The sequence below is a fragment of the Fusarium subglutinans genome (genome assembly GCF_013396075.1).
Source record: "Fusarium subglutinans strain NRRL 66333 chromosome Unknown NRRL66333_c0000357, whole genome shotgun sequence".
NCBI lineage: Eukaryota > Fungi > Ascomycota > Sordariomycetes > Hypocreales > Nectriaceae > Fusarium > Fusarium subglutinans.
In genome coordinates, this window is record NW_023502420.1 from 1,396 (window position 1) to 25,859 (window position 24,464).

Sequence of the window (24,464 nt, forward strand, 5' to 3'; positions counted from 1 at the left end):
CCCATTCATGAAACTGGATTTCCCTAAGGCTTAAGAAGAAAGAGCTAGCAAGACAGAAGCAAGGTTCCCACCTCATCACTTACCTCACTAACTCTACCTACCTATTTGTTACATCATGTTTTTCATGTCTCAATGAAAGTGAGTGAAATGAGGTATCGAGACTCCTGCACACCGCACTATTCGAACAGTCAGCTTTTACCTATTATGACGCAGCTAAATCACATAGCAACATCTGCCACGACCACCTCATTCGTAGCCCAAGACTGCCTCACTCTCCGAAACACGACAGCCACTATTCCTCTTCTCGGGTTCGGCACCTATAAAATTCGCGGCCAAACATGCACTACCGCAGTTCTAGCAGCACTTTCAGCGGGCTACAACCACATTGACTCCGCTGCGTTATATCGCAATGAGGTGTGCGTCTACGAAGCCATCGAACAGTCTGGTGTGCCTCGCGAAGCGATCTTCCTTACGACGAAAGTTGGGAGCCCACGAAGGGTGGCAGGCCGGGGTGACGTGTATCAAGATGTTGTCGAAACTGTGGACCGCATCGCTGGAGTAGACGGATACGTAGACTTACTATTGATGCATGTTCCTGGACCATCAAGAGATTACCGTCAGAAATTATGGGCAGCAATGGAAATGGCCAAGAGCAAGGGAAGGGCCAAAAGTATTGGTGTTAGCAACTTTCGAGTCCGGCACCTCGAAGAACTGAAGCAGTATGCCACTGAATGGCCTCCAAGTGCGAACCAAATCGAGGTGAGCTAGAGTCTCCGCTATAGTCTTGAGGGAAATCTAACGTTACGGTGCCTGTGCAATATCAGCTACATCCCTGGTGCCAGCAACGAGATGTCGTGAACTACTGTCAGGATAACGGGATTGTTATCGAGGCTTACAGCCCGCTTGCAACAGGTACTCGGCTTAATGACCAAGAAGTACAAAGAGTAGCATCAAAGCATGGCAAGACTCCAGCAAAGATCCTCATCCGGTATTCACTCCAGAAAGGTTGGATACCTCTACCCAAGAGTTCAAATCCGGGTCGTATTCGAGAGAATTTTATGGTTTTTGATTTTGCTCTCGATCCAGATGATATGATGGCTTTGGATGCGCTGGACGAAGGGCCCGCAGGTGCTGTTTTTCGAATGAACGTTGATTAACCACATAACACGTCACCAAATAATGATTTGGAAGCAAACCTGTCCGTCAACTTCGCAACACTCGAATGGCTGCACTGTGATGTTGGATGTATTGATGTGATACATACAAGATTGCTAAAGAAATTGGTTCCAGTTACTCGAGTGAGTTCTATGCTGCTCTTTCCCCTACAATACCCAAGTGATTCTCCTATTCCCTCCCATGCTTGGCCCACTCCCTCAGCACGTTCTTCTTGATTTTGCCTGTGCTGGTCTTGGGGAGCTCATCTACAACTTCGACTTCTCTAGGGACCATGAACTTGCTAATATCACTCTGATGCTTTGCCCAAGAGATGACCTCTTCTCCTTTTACACTCTTACCATCCTTGACTGTGATGTATACCTTGGGTCGTTCACCCCAGTGTGAATCCGGGACAGCTACAGCGCCAGCTTCGAGGATGTCTGGGTGCTGGGCGAGCATGCTTTCGAGAGCAACAGATGATATGTTCTCACCCCCCGAAATGATTATGTCCTTCGCACGATCCTGAATCTGAGCGCTGCCATCAGGATGCCATACTGCTAGGTCTCCAGAGTGAAGTACGCCGCCGGCAAAGAGCTGCCGTGTAGCTTCAGGATCCTTGTAATATCCTTTGGCGCAAATATTTCCGGTGAAAACAATCTCACCAACCTCGTTACCGTCCCTGGCGACGTCTATAAGCACACCCTGTGGCTGGTCTGGCTTAATAACCCGGATTGGCTGACTTGTGATGAAACCATGGCCTTGCCGGGACATCTTGGCAAATTTTTCTTGAGGAGGTAGATTATCCCATTCAGGAAGGATATAGCATTTCGTGATGGGCCCATATGTTTCTATAAAAATGAACGTTAGCAATTGCCTATTTCGATAATTCTTCTTGCGCACCTGTCATCCCATAAACATGAACGGGCATGAGATTAAGCTTGGTCTATATATCATGTTTAGTTTTGAACGATTGTGAAACCTGAACATATAGGAAAACATACCATTTGCTCAAACAGGTATCCAGTGGGTGGACTAGCAGCTACGGTAACCTTGACCTCTTGCGATAGCCTTTCAGCTTCCTTGGCCGCTACTAGCAGTGTGTTGACGGTAGGAGCGGCGTTAAAGTGAGTGATGCCCTCTTCTTTTAGCAGTTTCCAAATAAGAGGGTAGTCAATCTTTCTCAAGCAAACATTGGTGCCGCGAACAGCGACAACTGACCAAGGAAATGTCCATCCAATTGCGTGGAACCTGTATATGGTCAACCAGTCATGCTTACAAGGTAGACAAATTGTCTTTACTCACATGGGAAGCGTCCATAGGTACTTGCATCGTCCAATGTTGAGGCCCGACTCAATAATGTTGGCCAGGGAAGCGAGATAGGCACCTCGATGTGTGTATACAACGCCCTTGGGACGTGATGTTGTTCCAGAGGTAAAAGGGATGGCAAGCATATCATCCTCACTTCGTGCCTGGGCATGAAGACCAGCCCAGCCATGACTACCTTGGTCAATGTCATGCTTCAACCCTTCCAAGACGGCTTCGTCAAAAGGGCCGGATAGTTGCCCTTCAGTTGCATCAGTATCCTGACGGGCAAGGTTAGCGACAACTTCGGGACAAGAATGCACATGCGCGCGAGGGGGTAAATCAACCATATCAACGATCAAAGGCACACTCTGGTGTTTCTCCTTATAGGCATCGAGCAAGCCAACAAACTCATTATCAACAATAATGCAGTCCACCTCTGCAAAGTCAAAGATGTAGTCGATGTCATCCTGCTTCAGGCGGTAATTCACTGGCACAATGACAGCGCCCGCCGCAACAATGCCGTAAATAGACTCCAGAAAAGCTGGTGTGTTGGGCGCGAGTATGCCTACGCGTCGATAGCCATGCTTCAGGAAGTAGTAAGCAAGACCTCGGGCGCGATCAGCAAACTCAGCGTAGGAGCGCCGTAGCACAGCACCATTCACTGTAATATGGAAGATGGCTTCCGCATCTGGTTCAATGGAAGCAGCACGCTCAAGAAATGTTGTTGGTGATAGAGTGTGGAAGTTGACAGGCGCCGTGGGATGAGGGCGGAGATGGTTAAGAATAGAGCGGATGCGAGATGGAGGGTCTGACATTGTGAAGGTCGCGGATAAGGGTATTACTTAAAGACTTAAGAGAAATGATGGATAACTACCTAATGATTAGTTAGGTACTGGGTGAAACCCGAGATATGAGGATCATAGGTCCTTTCATAGCTGTATCTCGGTGGGTGTCTCGGTTCAGCCCGGCAAACGCGGTACCAGCTCGGTTTCTCATATCCCAATTGCCCGGGCCATTCAATAGCGACGGATATTTGATTACTCGAAGCAGCTTAGCTCGCAGTGAGCCAATGATGAGTTACAGCTCCAGGCTGATCTATCTAGTGTCTCTGGAAAGGCGGGGACCCCGCAAAATTAGGTGCGGTCGGGGGTAGACCAGTAGCCAGGAAAGCAGGGGAGAGAGACCCTTATTGTCCCAGTGTTCAGGGTAGGGGCCTGTCTGCCAACTGAACTACAATGTCAGCAAAAGCATGTTGTAAAGCTTTGACTGTCTATAAACGAACGAAATATACGTATATCTAGGGCCTGGGGCTGATATGGTCGAATAATTATACGAGAACCGTTGGAGTAAAAGGCTCACAATACTCCGAAATGCTGCCACTCTTACACGAAGGTCAGATAATAGGGTAACATGAAGACAATGAGAAAAGGGTGCAAGTAATTGGAGCTTAGTGAGAGGTTTGACTTCAAATATGAACTTACATATCGATACTGTACTATATATGTCTGAAGTTAGGTGGTAAAGGTGGAATGCAATGAAATACCACTTCCTATATGTAACAGTAGGATACCTTCCATGTTTCCAAACTTTCCTAGTGGGGAAATCATAGTTCATTATGGTGGGGAATTGACTTCGTGTAAGTGGGTTACCATACTCATCAAGCACATTGCATCAGAAACAATAGAGAAATGAGTAGACCTGACGAGAAAGAAAACCATTTATTGGCAGTCAAACACTATAAACCGGGTGCCCATAGAAGTTAATGCATGAGATGTTACACTGCAGCACTGACTTACACAAGTACATGTGTGCCAAAAGCGATCGACGAAAGACCTCATACCAGAATATTGGCGTATATTGAAGTAACACCAGAATGGTACAGTATCGATGAGGCGTCTCTTATGTCGAGAGTGGAATCAGGGCAGACTGCCTCAGTCAAGCGGGTACCTACCTTGTACTGTAAGTAAACATCATATATGTGGCGGAAGTGGCTGACACCGTGGCTGCGTAGTTTCTGGAGCTCTCCACTCCTCCTGCATGTCAATCCCCAGAACGGGGTCGTCTTCTTCATATGATTTGCTTATCGTTTCTTTATCCATCGTCATTGTATTGCGTGTAATAGAAGCCCGCCCTCCATCATCATCCCTTTCATTGTATACCTAGATATCTACTTGACGATCGTTTCTGCCATATCGGCATTGCCTCATTATCCCCCCCACCCAATCAGTACTGTACCTTATTTAATGCAAGTGGCAGCACGGACAGAAGGAGCAGTTGTCCCGTACTCTGTTACGTCTCGGTCTCAGCCAGCATCGACTCTTTGAGACACGCTGTCTGTTGCATCGACATCATTTGTTCATGCGAACTTCTCACTCGAGCTATTGACAACCGCGGTATGTACTACGAGGCTCTAGGTGACGAGTTTAAACCCTCTTCCCGTGTTTTTTTCTTTCCCATACACTCCATAATATCCCCGGAACATCGTGGAAGCTCATGATGATGGTCTATAGCTCGAACCAACGACTCATGGCGTCTCGCGACGCCTCTGAGGGCCCCTCGGCTCGTCCCTCTACCACACGCACTGCGTCTCATTCGCACACACCTAAAACAACTACTCCTAGCAGCGACGATCGATTACAAGTCCCCAAAAGAGCTCATACGTTTGCAAACACTACGTCGGCGAAAGATGGCACTGCGTCTCCTGATGCCTTCGATACTGCTGAGCATAGCGATTCAGACGATGGCATTGAAATCACTCGGGCTTCTATTGAGCTAGACATCCTCCCCATCGAACTTATAACCTTGACGGACAGGTATGCACATCGAGAAATGCTAAATCCTGGCTGCGCCATGCTAAGCTATGTATGAGTAGCTTCATCGAGTCTCTGAATGCAAAAGTCCATCCGACTCCTCCTAATATCGAGAGATTATCGCAGAAGTTCCAGGAGTTTTATACGCAGGCCTCTGCTAACATCAACACCCATATCAATGCCCTTGCCTCAAGACAAAGCCGCGACGTCTCTCCCGCACCATCCACCTCTTCAATATCCTCTGCCGCCAGCCGCCTTCGATCAAAGGCTAGTGCGCTTACCAAGGCTGAACCGGAGCAGCGAATGATCACATCAGAAGAGCTGGCAAGCCGTAAGAGAACAAGGAAGGCTCTTGAAGCCAAGAGGTCTCTGCTGGAAGAGGCTGTCGAGCGTAGACTGTGTGAAGGCATCTACGACAAGATTTACAGACACCGAAGCACGCAGGATGAGGCCCAAGATGATAAATTACGCTCCAAGACTGCCGCCTTGGCCTTGGTCGGTATTGGGCCCGCTGATCTAGGCATTGACCTCTCCGGCGAGACAGATGAATCTGAGGGGAAAGCTGGTCCAACAGTGGAAGATATTAAGGAGAAACTGGAGCCCGCCAGACGAGATATTGCCGTGATGACACAAAAGCGATATCCACTGGGTAAGCTGAATCATCTCAAAGCTGCCCATCGAAGTATTGTCGACACCCTTGCTCATTTTCATCCTTCGGCATCCGCTGATGAGATTATGCCTATGCTTATCTACACCCTTATAACTCTGCCGCCAGAGAACCTTCATGCTATTAGTGATGTTCACTTTATACAGTATTTTCGATGGGAGCCAAAGCTTACAGGCGAGGCTGCTTACTGTTTGACAAACCTTGAGGCTGCCATCAGCTTTCTGCAGACAGTGGATCTTACAACACTCAGGGCGGATGAACAGCTTTCCGGTCCAGCAAAGAGCACAAGCCCAAGGACCGAAACTTTTCCTCCCGCTTACCAGCAAGGAGAAGCGCCCTCATCAGCAAACGTGCCTGAAACAAGCAAGACCAAAGCTGAGGGGGCAAAGATTTCAGCCCCTGATGTCAAAGCATCTGTGGCGTTGCGTAACCGTCGTCTGAGCGACCTTGTAAACGGGCCTGCGCAGGCCTTCGGGGCTGCCAGCGATGCGGTCTTTAACACGGCCGACCAGAGCTTAAAAAACATATCGAACAGCTTGGGAGATAGTTACAAATTCCTCGTAGGGAAGTTAAGGGAACATCAGGATAGCCCCCGAGAGTCTATCACAGTACCTAGGACTCTAGATGATGCCCGGAAACTTGTCAGCACGCCCTCCCCCGATGAGGAGGATAGCAGCGGGCTCAACAGACTCCTTGCACCCGACGACAATGATCTATTGAAGCGCCCAGCCTCTCGCGAAGAACGAGTTCTGAACCTGATAGGAGGCCGCCGCGACCGCAGTGCTGATAGTGCTCGAAGTGGTCGCAGTGCGAGCTCTTCAAAAAAAGTATTGTTCGCTTCTGACGAGCCTAAGCCAGCCAGCCAAATTCCGGGGCAGAACCCTGCCGTTCTGGACCAGATGCGCAACTTGGGCAATTCATTTAATCCTATGGCTCGACTTCCCAGTATCAGTATGATCCGTGGATTTGGGCGCAACACCCCATCAGCCCCTGCAACCCCAGCTGCTAAGGAACTGGTGAAGCCCGCAGACGGTGGAGATTTAGGAACAGTATGTTGAACACACGAACGCCAGACTGCCAGTAACTAAGGCTAACAAACATCCAGGCATTCCCCGACATCGCCCCAGCTCTTCCACCTAAAGAGATTCCTAGAATTGCTCCGCCCAACAAACGATTCATGGAGATACAGACTCCTGGGGAGCTTAAGCTGGGTGAAGTTCTTGACTTATTGCGAGACTACCGTCGTTTGGCCGGCGCATTGAAGGATATTGGTGCTTTTGATACCAAGTGAGAAGGGCCATCATAAAATACAGACCTATGCATAGATTCTCTAGACTTAATTAAACTTGGATGCAGTAATTGTATAGGAGTAGTGGATATGCCGTATGAATAGAAAAAGTGTAGTTATTGTTGTACTTGATGCAAAGAATGATTAAATGACAATGGTTTGCACCTAGGGCGGGATCGCCTTCTACTGGGCACTAATAGTCTAACAGAGACCATGATGATATACTTGTCCCTGGACAAGATGAAACGCCAGTGTGGTCTGGGACTTGCTACGCTACATAAAAGACCATGAATATAAAAACGCCTTGGTCCAGCCTCTAGAACCATCATAAATTTGTGACATTCGTTCGGCTCGACATGAAACAAAAGCTTGCGCTATCGCCTTCCAAAAGCTCTATGTTCTTAAAACCCTGATGCTGAACGCCGTAACTAAACCCTTTTGACATAGGAAATCGCTTTTTGTCTGGAAATCATGTAGTTTTGTGAAAATGATGCATGAACGGAATACCCCTCTGAGAAGGACAATGAAGTCATTTAACAAAGTGTAATGCCGTATCTGTCGCATGATCTGTAAAAGCAAAGCTTTGATTGTTGCCCATCGTTTATGGCATCGGGTTGGTCTCTGCACGACGAGGACCACCACTATGAGACTCAATGGTTCGAAGAGGAGGAACATCGTCCTTCTCCTCTTCGAACACTGGCTCAGTATTGAATCGCGGGAAGTCCCGCAGGTTGTTAGAGTTGTTTGATGTTGCGCGTTTGTGACCGTGAATCTCGTTGCTGGGGATTACGGGACCAGGGTATAAAAACTGGGAAATGATGCGACTATTTGCTCGCTCGCGTATACGACCCATACTGCCACGTCGACCAGGTAAACCTGGACTAGTAGGAGGCTCCATGGCTGAGGTGGTTGCCATCGAGGCATTTGTCCTGGTGCGAACAAGAATTGGTTGGTTCTCCTCTGCTTCCTTCTGGAAACGTGCCTCACTGGGTAACAGGACGGCACGATCCAACCCATAAGGTAAGCCGCGGTGACGGCCACGGATTTGCATGGCAACGATGATAAGTTTCCCAACGACGGTGAACTGAGAGCACAAAGAAGCATTGACGTTGGGTACACCCATACTCAAGCCCACGGTTCCGTACGCACTGATAACTTCAAAAAGAACATCGAACAAATTGAAGTCTTTTGCCTTGAGACTTTCACCTTCACTGATGGCGAGAAAGAAGAACCCGACAAAAACGTACCACAGGTCGAAAGAAAGTTGGCGTCGCAGATGGGTGCCAACATAATTTAGAGCGCTGGCAGATTCCTCTTCATCTTCGTCTTTCTTGTTGTGGTAAACTCCGAGAGACTTTTCTTCGTAGACGTTCGTTCGGCGGATGGAGATTGCGATTGGGAAGATCGAAATGTACATCATGATCATGTACAACACTGGGATGGCAGGATGAAGGTCGGTAAGGCTGAAACATGAAAAACCTGCAGTTCTTGTAGAGGCAGCTTGAAATAGACCATCCGCAATACGAGTATGAACAGGTAGTTCAGCGACTGGGCCTGAGTTAAGCTGGCAAAGGTTAGCATGATATAAACGAGAGGGGCTGACGAGCTGCATACATCTAAGACTACAAAGAAAAGCAAGTCTATAGCATTCAATGCGGCAAGAATCCAAAATAGCCACCAATTGGCGCTCGAGGGGAATAGGAGGGTGAAACACCGGCGAGGATGGTCAAGAAGAAATCTGAGTTCTTCCCACAGGCCGGTCCCCTTAGGAACAATCTGAGCAAGAACCCAAATGACAAAACGTAGCATGACAGGAAAACCCGTGTTTCCAATGATAATGAAGAACCACATGATCATCATCACATACTCCGATGTGTTGAAAGAGTTCATACTGTCAGGGGTTAGGGTCAGACCCAAGTCGTTGAATGCCGAGTTGGCTGTCCAAAATCCCCACCAGGTTCTTGAGATAGCGTTCCCTTCAACAATTCTCCCGTATTTCTCGTTATGGAGAATGAAAGGCAAAAGGAAGGTTACAGCAATGAGCTGGAACCCCCAAAAATAGGACAGTAAAATCAGTGCCAAAGTCCTCAGGGATCGATATTCGATACCGCCAAGTTCCTCTCGCTGTTCCAGGGTCAAGCCGACAAAGTTGGAATTTCGACCCATAGTCGGGGTGTAACTGAGGTAAGGCATATCCTTCGTGTGGTCATTTGACAAGGCCGACTTGATAGTATCGATTGTGCGTGTTCGGAAAGCACGACCCATGGTGCTCTCATTGTCATCGTGCACCTCCTTCTGACCCCGGTTTAATGCACGAGGCTTGCGCACTCTCAGGGCATTAAGAGTGCCGCCAACAGCTTTGGCATCATCAGTCAGTTCGTGTTTGAGGGGACGTTTCGGCTCAGCAATAACGATGGTTGGTCTGCGGCCTGCTGGTGCCCGGGGGTCCAGCGTCGCGTTTTCTGGCCTCGATTCCACAGTTCTCGTCATTGCAATGGTGTTGTTATTATCATCGTCGCCGTCCTGGGTATCATCATTGTCAAGCCTTCGAGGTCCCATCCCCCGCTCGGTTTCTCGGGGACCAGGAATCCTTAAAATTTCGTTGTCCTGGTTTCTTTGACGCTCTAGGATAGCGATATGCTCCGCATGGCTTCTTCTTTGGGGAAATTTGGTCAAGTCGTCATCGACTCCGTCACTTCGCTTGACCGTTTCAGCAAATTTAATACCATTATTCTGTGACCTGCTCTGCCCCTCATTCACTTCCCTGCCATCTCCAAAGCTTTCGACAGGCTTCTCCAAAGGGCCTAGCTCTATGCTGTTAGAACGGCCGGCTGAGACTGTGTCACTTTCATCGCTGCTCGCAGGTGGTGGTTTATGTGGTAGATTTTCATCATCGTCATCATCGACGATCGCCTGAGATTGTATAACGTCGTTTCCATCAAGCAGTATCCCGTCGTTTGTAATACGTGGAGGTCTCCCCTGGTAAGGCACAACCGTAATATGCCGACCGTTGACTCCTTCTTCAGCTTCGCGGGCTTCACTTCGTGGACGAGTCTTGGCCTTAGACAGTGTAACACGGCGCTGTCTGGCGTCCGTAACCCACCCTCGAAACCTCTTCTCGAACCAGTAAAGACGTAAGAAGACCACTGAAGTATGTAGCGTGATTGGGTTAGACGTTATGGTAAAGAGGTAAACAACAATCTGTTGGAAGGTGTTGAGAAGGTTGACGTCGATTGGGTTTAGTCCAGCTTGTGTATTGGCTCCGCTGGCGAACATAAGAGAATCGACATATGACGTTTGACCGCGACCAGCACCATATATAATGACGGAAGCTAACAAGGTTGCGCCAATGATCCATGTATCTAGGAGAAATGGTCAGACAGAGACTTGGCATTTGAAATTTGATGCCTGATGGAAAGCGAAGGTGTATGAGATCGCGTGGGGGTTGCGTCAAGAAGGAAGCATGGGGGTAACGAAAACCAATGGATGTGACTTACAATGAACGGAAATAAAGTTGAAGTGTGGTTTTTTGGACATAAACGGCGGCTTGACAGCTCTGAGCCGCGCCCATACAGAGGCGCGTGTCTCATCGAGCATGTCTTCCAAAGAAAACAGAAGTCCGTTGGCAACTTTTGTGATGTTAAGGAAGATGAGAAGGCAGAAACCTAGAAACAGGGAGAGAGGGCTTCCTGCGCTATTTGGGTTAAAGTTAGTCGCTGAGCTTAGGGACTAGACTGTGCCATGGCTAAGGACAATTATAGTTATGGCGTAGAAAGGCGGAGACTGGAGACTGAATAACGGGGGGGCGCGGGAACTGAACTGGCGATTTCCTACACACCACTCCCACTCAACACAGAAAGAGCAAGGTTTTCCTGCAATGCGTCGAGTATAAGAAATAGGAATGGCCCGGCGACTTGGTGCGGAGTGAGTCTCTGGGGCACTGCCAGTGGCTAGGTGATTTTGATGCCGAGAAAACAGGGTGTGGCCTGGGCTAGACTTTGGTTAGAAACAACCTGGACTAGCTAACCATTCTCGGAATTGAAGAACCGAATTGTTGAAGTTGTAGATAAAGAAGCATAGTGATTTGATCGACTCCTTTCAATAGATGGTGGGGATGAAGTCGGAAGAGACAGACATCAAAATACTTTGGCAGACGAAGAACTTTTCAATAAAGCAGGTAGGTACCTAGGTCCAGGCACTGCCTATAAGGTAGGCGCTAGGGCGTCAGGAAATTCTCTAGAGATAAGGAAGGAGGCAAGGTAATAAAAAGAACCATGAAAGTCGCCCTGGCAGCGGAAATGGAAGAAAGATAGCGGGAAAAGCCCCTGACATTACCAACGCGCTACCTGAGATTCAAGGAAACGGACACCAAAAATAATCCATACTATTATCAATGCACTGCACTACTACGGCAACAACAGCAGCAACCGAGGAAAACAAAGACAGGCGGCGGCGACTCGGAGTTCGCGATCCAACCACGAGGGACATGTTGATGATTTCAAGGGGCCGAGATATCCATGTTGTGATTGATCAGCCACAACCATGCATGCATGCAAGCTCTTCCATTACACGCGGAAGAAGAATGGAAACGAGAAACCTCAATGTTACTCCGTACGTAGTACAGCCAGAGTACATGGCAGGGGTTTTTCACGAGACAGCCGACTCAACAAACTTGGATCATGGATGTGAGGTGAGCCAAGCCATGGACCGAGATACCGGGTCCATAAACGATCCAGGCACAACAGAGCATACACGCGGCATTGACAGGGCTTGGTCCAGGACATGGGTTGTTTGAAGCCCGGATGCTTGCAGATGGGGACACGGCGACGACGAGAAACCTACAGACAGACTAGACAGACTGAGGCTGCCACCGGGCGGGACATGTTCCCCGGCACTGGTACAAGGCGTTCTCCCGTCTGGTCTTTACATTAGTGGCTCCATTCTGAAGCTGAGTTCGTTGTCTCCAGTCATGGGTACGTACTAACTAGGGCACTTAAACACATATACGCCGTATGTATGAGCGGGCTGGAGGGAGACGACGAAGCAGTGCGGAAAGCAGTACGCATCAGTGTGTGAAAAGCTACCAAGAATACGCATGTGCTCTGCACAAACACTCTTTACCTAAGCTACTCAGAGCGCCCGTCGGTTTATGGACAGAGGAGCGGGAAGGGTGGCAAAAACCGTTAAAACGCCCGTTGATCCCGCGACGGTTGGGTACTATGTACTTATTGTTCATCTCAACATCTCATATGATCAAGTAAAGCACTGTTGGTGAGGTTGATACTCCATCGCAAGTACTAAAATCCCCATTCCCTAGGGCTCCTAAGATCATCGTGTTCACACCACCACACGCATCACTCGATTCGGTATCCTTGTAACAAGGCCAACAACGTCACCGCGATTTGGGGCCGGTGATAAAAGCCTGTCCTTGTCTGCTGTCTGTGTGTTACATTATTATCGGACCAATGGCACTTCCCCCTAAAGCAATCTCCAATTCCACGGAAGCCAAGAAAATTCGGAGATCTGAGAAATGGTTCTTCATGTACATGGTGAAACCACTGGCACGTGCTAGACGTGCTTTGCCTGAGTCAAACAAAGGGACAAGTGGAAGAAAGGGGTTTGGACTCGGCAATTGGGAACTCATTCAAAACCAGTAGAGTTAGGCCTCTGCCCGCAGTTAAGGGGCATTGCCCATTCTGCGATTGAGCTATTATCCTTGACAGGTACCCAGACCCTGCCTCAAATATCGGGGCCGTTTCTCATGAGAGTTGGCACAAAGGTGTGGTGAGCTATCGATTGTGATCCATTGGCTACCACCAAAGCCGAGGAAATGGAAAGTCTCCCACATAACTACCTATGTATGCTGTTGTCACCATATTCCAATACGATACATAACCTCTCATAAATACCGCTCCGCCTTTCCGACACTACCCTGGGATGAACTCCTCCAACAATGTGATGTCACCGCTCTTTAATCGCATGTCCACAGACCACTACCCGATACCGCGTTCACGAGCTACTGAACACTTGCATGGCTAGGACATAAACCTCTGCGTGTGTACATGAGTATGCGGCGCAGTAGTCAATGTGTTTTCCGGAAGAATGAAACCTTTGATTTAACCTAACTTCCATGGGGATGGACACTGCGTACCAATGGGTCAATGCCTAATATCATGCAGCCTCTTGTCAAGCAGGTCATGCAAATGAGATATGAGCAAGTTGTAAGTCTAGACTACACCGTGCCACAACCGCTCTCACCGTCAAATCAGGACAGTACTAATTGGAACACACCACAACACCAAAATACACGACAGAGTGCAGTTAGAATAAGCATCGCCAATTCTTTGTGTGAGGTTGCAACCAGGAATAGATATCCAAGCCCTAGTACTGCCAAGCTTTTCTCCCCGTAAACTAAGGCAGCACTAGTTTAAAGAACCCCTACCTGGGACCTCGTAGCTCTGACACTAATAAAAAAAATACTTGCTATTGCAGATATCTGTCAATAAATGGCCATTGGTGAGGTCGTATGGGGCCTTCGGCTCACTTGTAAACCATCCTTCTTCACATGGCATCATATCTGAAAGCCGTGTCACACGACTAATACGTGGTGCGATGCATGCCACCCTCCGATGCCTAATCCGTTTGCGAGACCTGCATAGGCTGGATTCTGCATATTGACTGGTCTTCTTATCTTGCCATACATTCCCGTGGCACCTGGATCTTTCACCTCATGCACTGTAGTCGTCTTAAGCTACGTGGAGTCAGTCGATTCACCCCAATGAGTCATCGCTTGCTTACTTCCAGAAATCTGATTGAATCCCTGGTGTGTGCAATGTGATCGGCTATGGCTGTGTTGTAGTTCTTCCTGAACGCCGAATCTTTCCCGTCCTTGCGCCCTAAAAGCATTATTATGTGTTCTACATATGCGTGGTTCTGCCGCTGCGTATTCATATGCATACGGCATTTTGTATTTATCCGCAATTCCGATCCCCTGACTTATCATTCTTTGGCCCCATCTCTGTTGTGCCGATTCCAACTGTCTTTCGATCACTGTGCTGCTGCTCGCCTGGCATTCTCGCGTCCAATCTTCTTGAAGAAGGCATTGCTGTCCGCCTTCTTCCGCTTTGCCGATAACTTCTTATTCTGCTCGATATACGCCATATCCTGGCCACCACTGAGCTCGCCAAGAGTTCCCGCTGTTCGTCGAGCTCCCTTCTTTTTCTTGCGCCCCATAGTACCCTGATGGAACATGTCGTCGTTCGGGTCATCCTCCTCCATGCTCTCATTCTCCACAAGAACCTTCTGCAACAGTTCACGTCGCTCCGATACATCTGCGAACGCTAGTCCGGGGGTCTTTTCGATGTTTGCTAATTGTGTAATGACCTTAAAAGCATATCCCTGATCAACGAGGAAAGCTTGACGTTTGGAAGAAAAGTACATTTCTTGGGTGTCTTTTGACACCAGAGAGTAGAAAAAGGCATTGAAACCCTCGTCATTACGCCTTTTGGCCCTAAGAATTCGTCCTAAACGCTGCGCTTCCTGGCGACGTGAACCGTAGTGGGATGAAATTTGGATGAGGCAGGTAGCCTCGGGCAAATCGAGGGACGTGTCTCCAATCTTCGATAAAAAGAGCGTGTTGACATTCGGGTTGTGCTGAAAGTTCTCCAACACTTGCAGACGTTCTGCTTGACCAGTGCCACCATAGATGAATGCCTTTTGAAGCTTTAGCGCATATGCTTTGAGCGCATACACGTTATCTGAGAATACTATAATCTTGTCTCCTCTTGATTCGTGGTAATTGATGAGATATTGACAAGCCTGAAACTTCCGAGGGTTCATGATATAAAGCAGACCCTTCTTCCGGCTTGGTGCTTTGAGATACTGGTCGTAGAACTCTGTAGGCATTGGGCACCATACTTCTGCACACTGAACTCTAGCAATGTGTCCTTGCTTTGAAAGCTCCATCCAATTGGCTTCAAACAGCTTTGGTCCGATAAGAAAATTCAAGTCAGAAATCTTGTCGTCTTCTCTGAGAAGTGTAGCTGTGAGACCAAGCTTTGAATGAGTCTTGATCGAAGACGTGACTTTTCGGAAGATGTTGGCGGGCACAACGTGCACCTCGTCCAGCAACATCAGACCCCATTCTCGACCTGTCAAGAACCTCATCATCTTCTCTGCATCGTAAGATCGGGCCCGCGATTGTGTGACCATTGCATAGGTTGTGACAATGATCCCAGTGCTTCCGGTGAAGACGTTGTTCTTGGAATCGGATGTGAAGGCAACAATATCATCGGGATTAATGTTGGACCATTTCAAAAATTCATTCCTCCATTGCACAACGGACATTGAACTCGTGCATAGGACAATGACACCCTTCTTGATAGTACACGCTGCTGTAATGCCCACAAGTGTCTTTCCAGCACCACAGGGCAGGACGATTAGTCCACTCTTTGCTCGGCCGTTGCCAAACATCTTGCTTAAGCTTTTTTCCTGATAAGGCCGAATCTGAGTACCAGGCTTTAGATCGATATCCAAATTTGCGTTGGCTTCATCTCTCCGAAAGTCATACTCCTCCAGAACTGGGTATCCTAGATTCAGGCATTCTTTCTGTACCGTTTCGACATCCTTGTCTGCAATTTCAAAAGAATGTGTCACTTCCTGGTCCTCGTCGTCCTCCTCGTTGAGCGTGGCATAGACTTCACCCTCCTGGACGGGTTGTCCATCTTTGCTCTGTTCACCTGCTTGGCTGAGGCCATTGGCCTGCTTCACTCCGGCGGCATTCTGTGTTCCGGGAATGACAAGGCCGCCAATTTTAGGCGCAACTGATGTTGTGATCTCTTCCGTTCCTTGGACGCGTAGGGGACCGATTTTGGGATTCTTGAGGAGAGTCTGGAGCATGTTTGGATCAGGACTTTCGACATAGTACTTTGTATTCTTGAGAACCAGCTTCACCTTGCCGTAACTCTGAGTGCAACTTGTAATGAAATTTCGAATCTCATCTGGCAGAGGTGTCTTAAGGAATCGATCTAGTGTATTGATGATGTCCTCTGGCGACAACCCAACAGAGACGGCAGCGTACAGGCTGTGTGTTGTAAGGGCGTATTCGTGCATGAAAGTCGGTCGAGACAGGGGCTCAGAAATAGTGATGAGGAAATCCTGAGCCTGCTCCGCGAGTGGATTAAAACTCTCTAGAATGATGCGGCCTTTCTGAGGGTCTATCCAGAGAGGTCGATTTTGATGATCTTTCTTCAAGACCAGGTATGAGAAATCACGGTCGCCAAAGATGTGTGGTAGGGGATCCCGGATCGCATGTCTCTTCTGATACCGATCCAAAGAAAATATGTCTATATTCTTGTTCAAATCACGTTCCAAGGCCTCGTCGACGGGGCCCTCCTCCTCATCCGGCATATCCTCATTGCTATCGATCGTTCGTGGCGTTGCAGCTCCTGGTGTTGACATGCGCGAAGACCTTCCCACTTTCCCCCCACCTTGGACGGCAGCACCTGCTTTCCTCTTGGGCGGCATTTTTTGTTTTGAATATCCGGACCGGACAATCAGGGCGTGGTTGGCGGTGATCGTATAAATGGTGATGAAGGAAAGGAGAATGTTAAGGTCGAGCGCTGCTAAGAGCGTCACTGAATGATGATGACTAACCGAGGAACTCAAGTGGGTCCATGTTTATGGTGCCTGCCTGCCCGCTCTAAGGTAGTAAGCAATGGAAGGTACATACCTGCTAGCACCTGTGGCAAGGGGTCTTAAAGTGCATTCCGAAAGCCTGATTACCATAGGTACCCCACCAAAACTCTACCGACATTGATCTGAACTCAACCTGCAACTATTCTCAGACACGACAATTCAGCTAGGAACACTTCTTCCTACGACGCAGACTATATCACACAACCACACGGAATTACTTATAATTTGCTATCATGTGGTATGATATACCGCGACTCTATTCACTATCCTGCGACTAACCAATGTCTAGCAAGCACATTCTCAACGCCCAAGTTTCCGTTCGGTCGCCTTGTTGTACGTGCAAAGTTTATTGAAGCCAGTCTCCGCGGCTTTAAGTTGTTACCCGCTCAACTTACTAACTAACTTTAATTGTAGGTCGAAAATGGTTCGACTGTGTTGAATGTCACAGCGAACAGGAGTCACACCCTCTCAAGGAAAGCTTCGAGATGATTTTCGCGTGCAAGAAGTGCAAGAAGTGCTTTAGAAAGGATGTGAAGGAGTTCGAGGAGGCCGACGAGTTTTGCCCTCATTGCGACAACCATTTTGTTATCGACGCAAAGACCCCTCAAGCAGCTCTTTCGATTGAGAGCGACGACGTACGCATGGACAACAAGATGCTCAGGGACGACAGACAAAAGACAAGGGGACTCAGGTCCATCTTTGACCCGACAGAGGAAGCCGACAAGCTGGGATAATCCAGAACAAGATCAGATAAAAAGAGGACAGTCATGGCGTTTAGGATACATAGCGATTTGCCACTTCCACGGGGATACGTTCTGAGAGAACTTAGGCGTGCATCATTAGTTGTGTTGATACAATGGCACTAGGTCCCGACTTCGGAGACTCGTGCTCTTGTCTATGTAAACTCTTCCCATACGCCTCTCTATTCCGCAGCGGAGTCATCCTGAGATCGAGTCAGGATGGCAGCACTGCCGGTTCCAGGGGTCCGTCCCGTCTTCTTCTTAGCAGCTTCTTCCTGCTTCTCCTGCTCAATTTCCTTGACGTAGCCTTCAATCTCGGACGTAGGTAGTGTTTCGATGGTGGCGCCAGGTGCCATGAGAGAAATCTCGATGTTCTTGGCTCCAGTCTGAACAACCTCGAGCAGCGACTTGATGGCAAGCCGGATGGTAGCCTCTCGGTCCATGTCCTCCTTGTAGTTTCGCTCGAGAAACTCACGAACAGTCTTGCTTGAACGGCCGATAGCGTTTGCCTTCCTGTTAGATCATCAGTTTCGAAACTTGGCCTAACATTTTTATCATTTTGAATGACGCACCAGGCAGAGTAGATGCCGGAGGGCTCAGTCTGGTACAGCCGAGGGACATCGCTGCCGTTATCGAACCCAACAATCAGAGTGCTAATGCCAAATGGTCGGACGCCACCAGCCTGTGTGTACCGTTGCTGGACGCCAGCGACATATTTGGTAATGTAGTCGATAGTAACAGGGTCTTCAACTGACAAACGATGGGACTGTGCCTCTAATCGAGCCTTGTCGACGAGGATACGAGCATCCGCATTTAGGCCAGCGAAGGCGAGGGCGACGTGGTGATCGAGGAGCTGGATCTTGGAAGGGGTGATGCGAGTATCTTGCAGCTTCATGGCGGAGCGCTTCTCACATCCTAGCACCACAACATCGGCACCCTTGACACCGACAGCACAAGTTCCTATTGAAGGTATAAGCCACCGCAACAAAGTTGTTAACCCAAACCTGAGATTTACCTCGCTTGACAGCTTCGCCGGCATATTCGACCTGAAAAACGTGGCCGTCGGGACTATTGAGATGTTAGGAAGCTTGTCGTGAGTGTTGTTATGGTACTGACCTGAATACTGCACTTATTGTTAGCGATGGATATATCATTGAACACGGGCCCGTTGTGTGAACTCACCCGACAGAGCTCTGTCGTAGCCGGATGCCATGGTTTCGGATTAAAGAAGAGTTGTTGCGAAATCGCTATGTTTGGGACTATACAGGGTGTTTTTTTGGTGTATGAAGGCGAATCGTGGAGTCGTTGCGAGGCTCAAGGAGTGTTGACGTTGTATTGGGGTGCTCAGCTTCGTCAGAACGGCAGCCTGCCTGGTACCTATGGAAGGCTGAGAGCTGTAGCTCCCCAGTTGGTAACGGGCCGGAAAAACACCGTCGCGTTTTCCATAGTGGGCACGGACCTCTAAATTGCTGCTGGCTCTCCTCTACATGCTTATAGCGACTTCATATCCGCACAAGCAATCAAGTGCCCCGGGAAATAATTTATCACATCATGGCTTCATAAACTCCGCTTAGTGCTTACATACTGAAATCCACTACCATAGCCTCATTGATTCAGCTTTGTAGCTTTGCAGTTTTGTAGTCTCGCAGTCCGTATATGTCTCTCAGATCCCTACGTCAACTATGTGCGAAGCTGGCTGTTGACAAATGAAAAGAATGGATTTGACATTCTCATGAGGCCAGGAAAATATACAGGAAAACGGGACAAGGTAACCGCATCACTGATGTTTGTGAACAAGAGACATATCAATTACCCCGAGGTTAGAAAGTCGCTACCTCGGACCATGTTTGACTCTGCAGAACACCGGCAACATGTTGGCCTTTCTCAATGAGCCGTGACCGAAAGTTGTCGATCCACATGATCTCCATGAGTCCATCCTGCGAAACCGAATTTATATCTCTGTAAAAGTCCATTGCCACGGTCATCGGCATAATCAGCATGTCAGGTTGAACAGTGTCATGCAAGACTGAATCGAGTCCACGGCAGATATCTGCCGCAAACATGCGTCCATGCTGATAGCGATTGAGGTCGATCTGCAAGTCGAATGGCAAGTCAGGCCACATATTTGGGTAAGCGTCGATGACTGGCTGGTAGATGGCTCGGTGCAAGCTTTCAATGCATTGGTGAAAGAGGATTTGTGTCATCCAGTAATTTAGGAAGGCAAGTCCGGTGTTTGCGTCCCTGAAAGCGTACGAATTTGTGAAAGGAATAAGACCTCCGGGGCTGATGAGCTCCTCAGTCCAGTAGGCCACGGGCTGTTCAAAACTGGGACGGTTGGCCATTTGAAACCAAGCATCAAGATGTCTCTCGAGAGAAAGGCAATCCCGGAGAAGCTGCTGAGCGCTGTGCCGTCGATGGAGGGTTGGTTCTGACGGGACAATCTGATCAACTTGAGAAAGGATGGCTGGCAGCAGAAGGACTAGGTCCAGGAGATGGTCCAGGAGAGACTTCGGATGTCTCTGCCATGGGACAGTCTTCCAATCTGGAGATGATACAAACGTATCTTGTCGCCTCAGGAGAGCGAAGCCGGTCTATCTTGCACTCAGCAAAACGAAATAACCATGGATCGTTGGACGTTACTTACAGCTAGAGGTCGATACACCCGCACAAAGAAATGATGATTGGGGAAATGACTAAAGTAGGCCGGTCCCATTCGTCTCATCCGTTGAGACCCTGATTCGCCAAATACATAAGCTGTTTCATGCTAGCTAATTGTTAGCAGTCATTTGAAATCAGTGAGAGCATTGCACAAACCTCGAAGAAGAAGATGCAGTAACTTTGTGCCGAGTCATCTTGTTCATATACGCTCGGTAAACGTGCTAAGCATTGTGCTCTTACTCCAAGTTCTCCTTCGCCCAGTAACGACTGTAAGTCTGTCGGCGTATATGGCGGGAAGGTAATGCGGAAAGGTGTGGAGTCATCAGCTGAATGATCTGGAATAGTGTATGGAAGCCTAGTGTGCAAGGCTGAGACGAGAACCGAATACTCTACTCCTTGGTTTGAAACAAGTGTGTGGTCATCCCAGGCTGAGGTGAGAGGATGGACTGGCGTGATACCGAGAGTTCTGGAAGGTTCCTCGTACAGAGGCGAGCTCCCCTTCTTGGAGGATGAGCCTTTCTTTGGATGGGAGGCTACTCTGCCTTTGTTCTGTGGCGTCCCGGTGATGAAGACTCGTTCGCGTTCATAGCCTTCACATTGCCTTCCACTCGATACACACTTCTGGCAGTAAGGCCTCTCGTTGCTGCACTGTTCGAGAATGTGAACTTGGATGGCAGAGTTGCGATGAGATGCTAGAGACTTACCTTGACTCTTCTACGCCGGCAAGTTTCGCAGCCTTTGTATTTCCCAGGGACGCCAACCATATTTATCTTGGTGAGGAGGTTGAGTTGCAGGATGTCATCTTCACAAGTTGTGTTCGGGGCAGCTTCTAATATAACGAAGGAACTATGGGACAGCCAGGATTTCGGCTACCCCGTCTACGATGCTGCACCTAAACTGTCACCGGCATCTGTTGCAATGAGGCATCCTGTCAACTGTCTATCACCCCACACATTGCGGAAGTCCAGCTTGCACATACCTAGTCACTAGAGCCACCTCGACGGGAAGATGTAAAGATGGCTCCTTTCATGGTAATCACCTGGTGAAGTTTCGTCGCGGTAATGAGGGCCACCATGTACGACGAATAAGGAGTGTTAAGAGCTCTCGTTCGACCTGATCTAGTTGGCGACGGCCGCTCACAACACAACATCCACCGGGTGCAAAGCCCTCAAGGGCCATGGCTCGGCACATGCTAGGTATGACGAAACAGTCCAATTGGAATCGATTGGGGCCAGCGACGTCAACGGTCAGGGACCCACGACAGGGACTTTGGACTGAGATAGGAATATGCGAACGAGCGAGTCTTCACTTACAGGGAACTTTTGGCCTAGCGCATCGGCTTCCTGTGGAGAAGCTGCAGCGTCCGCCCCATAAGGCTGACAGGGAGGTGTGTGAGGAAGGGCGGCATTGGCTCCTCGTTGGCTATCAAGTTTAAGAGCTGAAGCTGGCTATTCGACAAACAACTTGGAGTGGAGGGCAGCTCCGTTACTCCTGTTTGACAGATTCCAAATGACGAGGACGTGGGCATGGGCATGGGCACAGGCAGGGGGCCTTCGAGATGCAATGAGACACAACCAACTCGTTACGAGGTGTCAACATTAACCGGTCGAGTCATGTTTCCAACCTCCAGTCGCATTGACTTGCGCCTTGCGAATATTTAGGCATTAATTTACCTGATAATGTGTTGGCTGAAAATAAGCAGTAGCCTGCACGTTTCGCAAGATGACGGAGAGAGTTCCGCCCTGTGGATTGATTGATTGACTACCACCGACGCTATTCAAATCGGCTAACGACTTTATCTTAGCATGTCTGTGAATGTATGCAGACGCTTAGGCCATGGCTGTTTTTTTTATAATGGCTAGTTATACACAAAACAGCCATAGCTGCAATGTGCACAGCACTTTTGCTTACAACGCTTTCGGCCTCATTATCCCAGTCTTTGCTCACTCACGCTCGCTTAGGTCAGCGGGGCTATCGAGGTCGTTTGGCCAGCCACAGCTGGAATTACTGAGCAGTACGAATGACGCTGCAGCATACCCCTATGAAGGAAAGGGGGGTTACATATGCTGTCACTCGAGTACGAGCCCAGGAGACCGGGGTATCAAATATACTTGTAGGGGTTCATGATGCCATTCTGGGTCAGGTGTCAGCCCTAATGCCGGGGAATTGTAACAGAGGGTTGAGGTGAAAATAGAGTTCCACGACGCAGCATTCGATGGATGGGGGTTTACCCAAGCTTGAAAGATGGACGGAGCAAGGGGAGCAAACTCACGGGATCAAAGAGATTCTTGATCTGCTTCATCAGACCAATCGTTGTGTCGTCTCGGCTGTAACCGATAAACTTCTTTTTCGCAATTCCCAGACCATGCTCAGCACTGATACTTCCACTACGCTTCTGAATCCATTCGTATACCCAAGGTTCCAGGGCCTTCTCAACTGCAGGATCGTAACGACGCACCGGAATGTTGAGGTGCAGATTGGAATCGCCCATATGGCCATAGCCAAGTACGTCAACAACCGGGTGGTCAGGAGTGTCACCCAGAAGACCCAGATCGATCAGACGAGCCTTGGTATCTTCAACAATGGTATACATTTCGTCGAGGGGAATAGAGATATCATACTTGTAGGTGCCGCCCCAATGGCCAAGGCACTCGGTGATGCCCTCGCGCCAGCCCCACAGGTTGCGAAGCTGCGTCTCGTCCTGGGCGACGACACCGTCGGCAATAACCTCTCGGGTCATAACATCCTCCAGGAAAGTCTCTAGTTTTGCGTAGTCATGCTCGCCGTTGGAACCACTCGTTTCAATCAGGCAGTAGAAAGGGTATTCTCCTTCGAGGGGATGCTCCTGACCCTTAACCTCTGAGACGATTCTCTGGCTGCGGCCGTCCATTAGCTCAAATGCAGATAGAATTTCTGATAGCTGTTTCTTAGCCTCACGGAAGGCAAGCTGAGCTTTATCATACGACTCTATGCCAAACACAGCAACATTGACAGCGGGAGATCGCTGGGGACATTGAATAGCGATCTTTGTGATAATTCCCAAAGTTCCCTCTGCACCAATGAAGAGCTGCTTCACATCGTAGCCGGTGTTGTTCTTTCGCAGGGTACATAGGTCATTGATGATGGTACCATTAGGCAGAACAGCCTCAACACCGAGGACGGTGCCATGTAAGCTCCCATAACGGAGCAATCGCAGACCGCCAGCATTTGTGGCGACGTTTCCACCGACGTGGCACGAGCCCTTGGCGCCGAGGTCGAGAGGAAAGATATAACCCTTTTGGGCAAGGTATGAGTCGACAGTCTCGAGCACACAGCCGGCGTCAATAACAAGTGAACCACTGACTTCGTCGAATGAACGAATCTCGTTCATGCGAGCCATGCTAATGACGATCTCGTCGAAAACGGGAATGGAGCCTCCCACAAGGCCTGTGTTTCCTCCCTGGGGTACCACGGCCAAATGCTGTTCATTGCAGTACTTGAGGATGCCGCTAACTTCGTCAGTGGTGCCTGGACGCAGCACCAACTTCGACTGGCCCTTGTACTTGTGCATCCAGTCTTCATTATACGTTTCAAAGTCGGCCGCATCGACGCCTGCTCCACCGCCCGTGATTCCGTCAATGATGGCCGAGGGGTTGTCACCCAAGATCTCACGGAACGTCGCAACGTGCTCGGGGGTCACCTGGGCGAACCGGGCATCACGCTCGAGTTGCGGGTACGTCTCGGATGTCAGCTTGCTTTGCTGTACCCGAGTTTGGGAGATGAGCCTCGGGGCGGTAGTCGCGATGCATCGGGCGGGCGTTCTTGAGTGTGCAAGGCTTCTCTCGAGGATGTTGGTCCGTAGAGAAACAGTCCTCCGGCCACCGGAGCTGGAGGCGGATCCTCTCAAGGCACGGAGGAGCTGTGAACGACACGACATGCTGGGAAAATCAACCCCGGATCGAATGGACCGTGCAGGTCTTGAAGCCGGTATACCAATTGTCTACCTAGAGACAGAATTATAAGAAAGGAAGAGAATCTGAAGCCGTAGTCCGGATATTTTATCTACCTGTTACGCAAGGCTAAGAAACTGCGGAGCCCACCTTTCATGCAATCCCGCCGGCTATAGATGCATTAGTACCTAGGCTAGGTAGGTAAGGTAGGTATCT

At 49.1% G+C, this 24,464-nt stretch overlaps 8 protein-coding genes across 8 annotated transcripts; 3 read left to right on the forward strand and 5 right to left on the reverse strand.

Moving 5' to 3' along the window:
• Positions 1 to 204: 204 nt before the first annotated feature.
• Positions 205 to 1,157, forward strand: FSUBG_13542 (members of the aldo keto reductase family; the record flags this gene model as incomplete). Its single annotated transcript, XM_036678445.1, has 2 exons — positions 205 to 759; positions 825 to 1,157. 2 exons carry the CDS (start codon positions 205 to 207, stop codon positions 1,155 to 1,157), a joined length of 888 nt encoding a protein of 295 aa, XP_036530985.1.
• A 187-nt stretch (positions 1,158 to 1,344) lies between these two features.
• Positions 1,345 to 3,275, reverse strand: FSUBG_13543 (AMP-binding protein; the record flags this gene model as incomplete). Its single annotated transcript, XM_036678446.1, has 4 exons — positions 1,345 to 2,003; positions 2,056 to 2,098; positions 2,157 to 2,403; positions 2,458 to 3,275. The coding sequence occupies 4 exons, from the start codon at positions 3,273 to 3,275 to the stop codon at positions 1,345 to 1,347; spliced, it is 1,767 nt and encodes a 588-aa protein (XP_036530986.1).
• A 1,681-nt stretch (positions 3,276 to 4,956) lies between these two features.
• Positions 4,957 to 7,228, forward strand: FSUBG_13544 (uncharacterized protein; the record flags this gene model as incomplete). The annotated part of the gene is made up of 3 exons (XM_036678447.1): positions 4,957 to 5,273; positions 5,333 to 6,986; positions 7,043 to 7,228. The coding sequence occupies 3 exons, from the start codon at positions 4,957 to 4,959 to the stop codon at positions 7,226 to 7,228; spliced, it is 2,157 nt and encodes a 718-aa protein (XP_036530987.1).
• Positions 7,229 to 7,826: 598 nt separating this feature from the next.
• FSUBG_13545 (potassium transporter TRK-1) lies at positions 7,827 to 10,822 on the reverse strand (the record flags this gene model as incomplete). The annotated part of the gene is made up of 3 exons (XM_036678448.1): positions 7,827 to 8,789; positions 8,840 to 10,587; positions 10,723 to 10,822. The coding sequence occupies 3 exons, from the start codon at positions 10,820 to 10,822 to the stop codon at positions 7,827 to 7,829; spliced, it is 2,811 nt and encodes a 936-aa protein (XP_036530988.1).
• A 3,450-nt stretch (positions 10,823 to 14,272) lies between these two features.
• On the reverse strand, positions 14,273 to 16,750 carry FSUBG_13546 (DNA excision repair ERCC-3; the record flags this gene model as incomplete). Its single annotated transcript, XM_036678449.1, has 1 exon — positions 14,273 to 16,750. The coding sequence occupies one exon, from the start codon at positions 16,748 to 16,750 to the stop codon at positions 14,273 to 14,275; it is 2,478 nt and encodes an 825-aa protein (XP_036530989.1).
• A 404-nt stretch (positions 16,751 to 17,154) lies between these two features.
• On the forward strand, positions 17,155 to 17,655 carry FSUBG_13547 (zinc finger protein; the record flags this gene model as incomplete). Its single annotated transcript, XM_036678450.1, has 3 exons — positions 17,155 to 17,159; positions 17,211 to 17,254; positions 17,336 to 17,655. 3 exons carry the CDS (start codon positions 17,155 to 17,157, stop codon positions 17,653 to 17,655), a joined length of 369 nt encoding a protein of 122 aa, XP_036530990.1.
• Positions 17,656 to 17,843: 188 nt separating this feature from the next.
• On the reverse strand, positions 17,844 to 18,874 carry FSUBG_13548 (proteasome component PRE6; the record flags this gene model as incomplete). The annotated part of the gene is made up of 5 exons (XM_036678451.1): positions 17,844 to 18,174; positions 18,234 to 18,621; positions 18,677 to 18,729; positions 18,778 to 18,784; positions 18,844 to 18,874. 5 exons carry the CDS (start codon positions 18,872 to 18,874, stop codon positions 17,844 to 17,846), a joined length of 810 nt encoding a protein of 269 aa, XP_036530991.1.
• A 607-nt stretch (positions 18,875 to 19,481) lies between these two features.
• FSUBG_13549 (d-lactate dehydrogenase (cytochrome)) lies at positions 19,482 to 24,235 on the reverse strand (the record flags this gene model as incomplete). The annotated part of the gene is made up of 7 exons (XM_036678452.1): positions 19,482 to 20,252; positions 20,306 to 20,425; positions 20,476 to 21,033; positions 21,633 to 21,741; positions 22,267 to 22,317; positions 22,431 to 22,453; positions 22,592 to 24,235. 7 exons carry the CDS (start codon positions 24,233 to 24,235, stop codon positions 19,482 to 19,484), a joined length of 3,276 nt encoding a protein of 1,091 aa, XP_036530992.1.
• Positions 24,236 to 24,464: the final 229 nt, after the last annotated feature.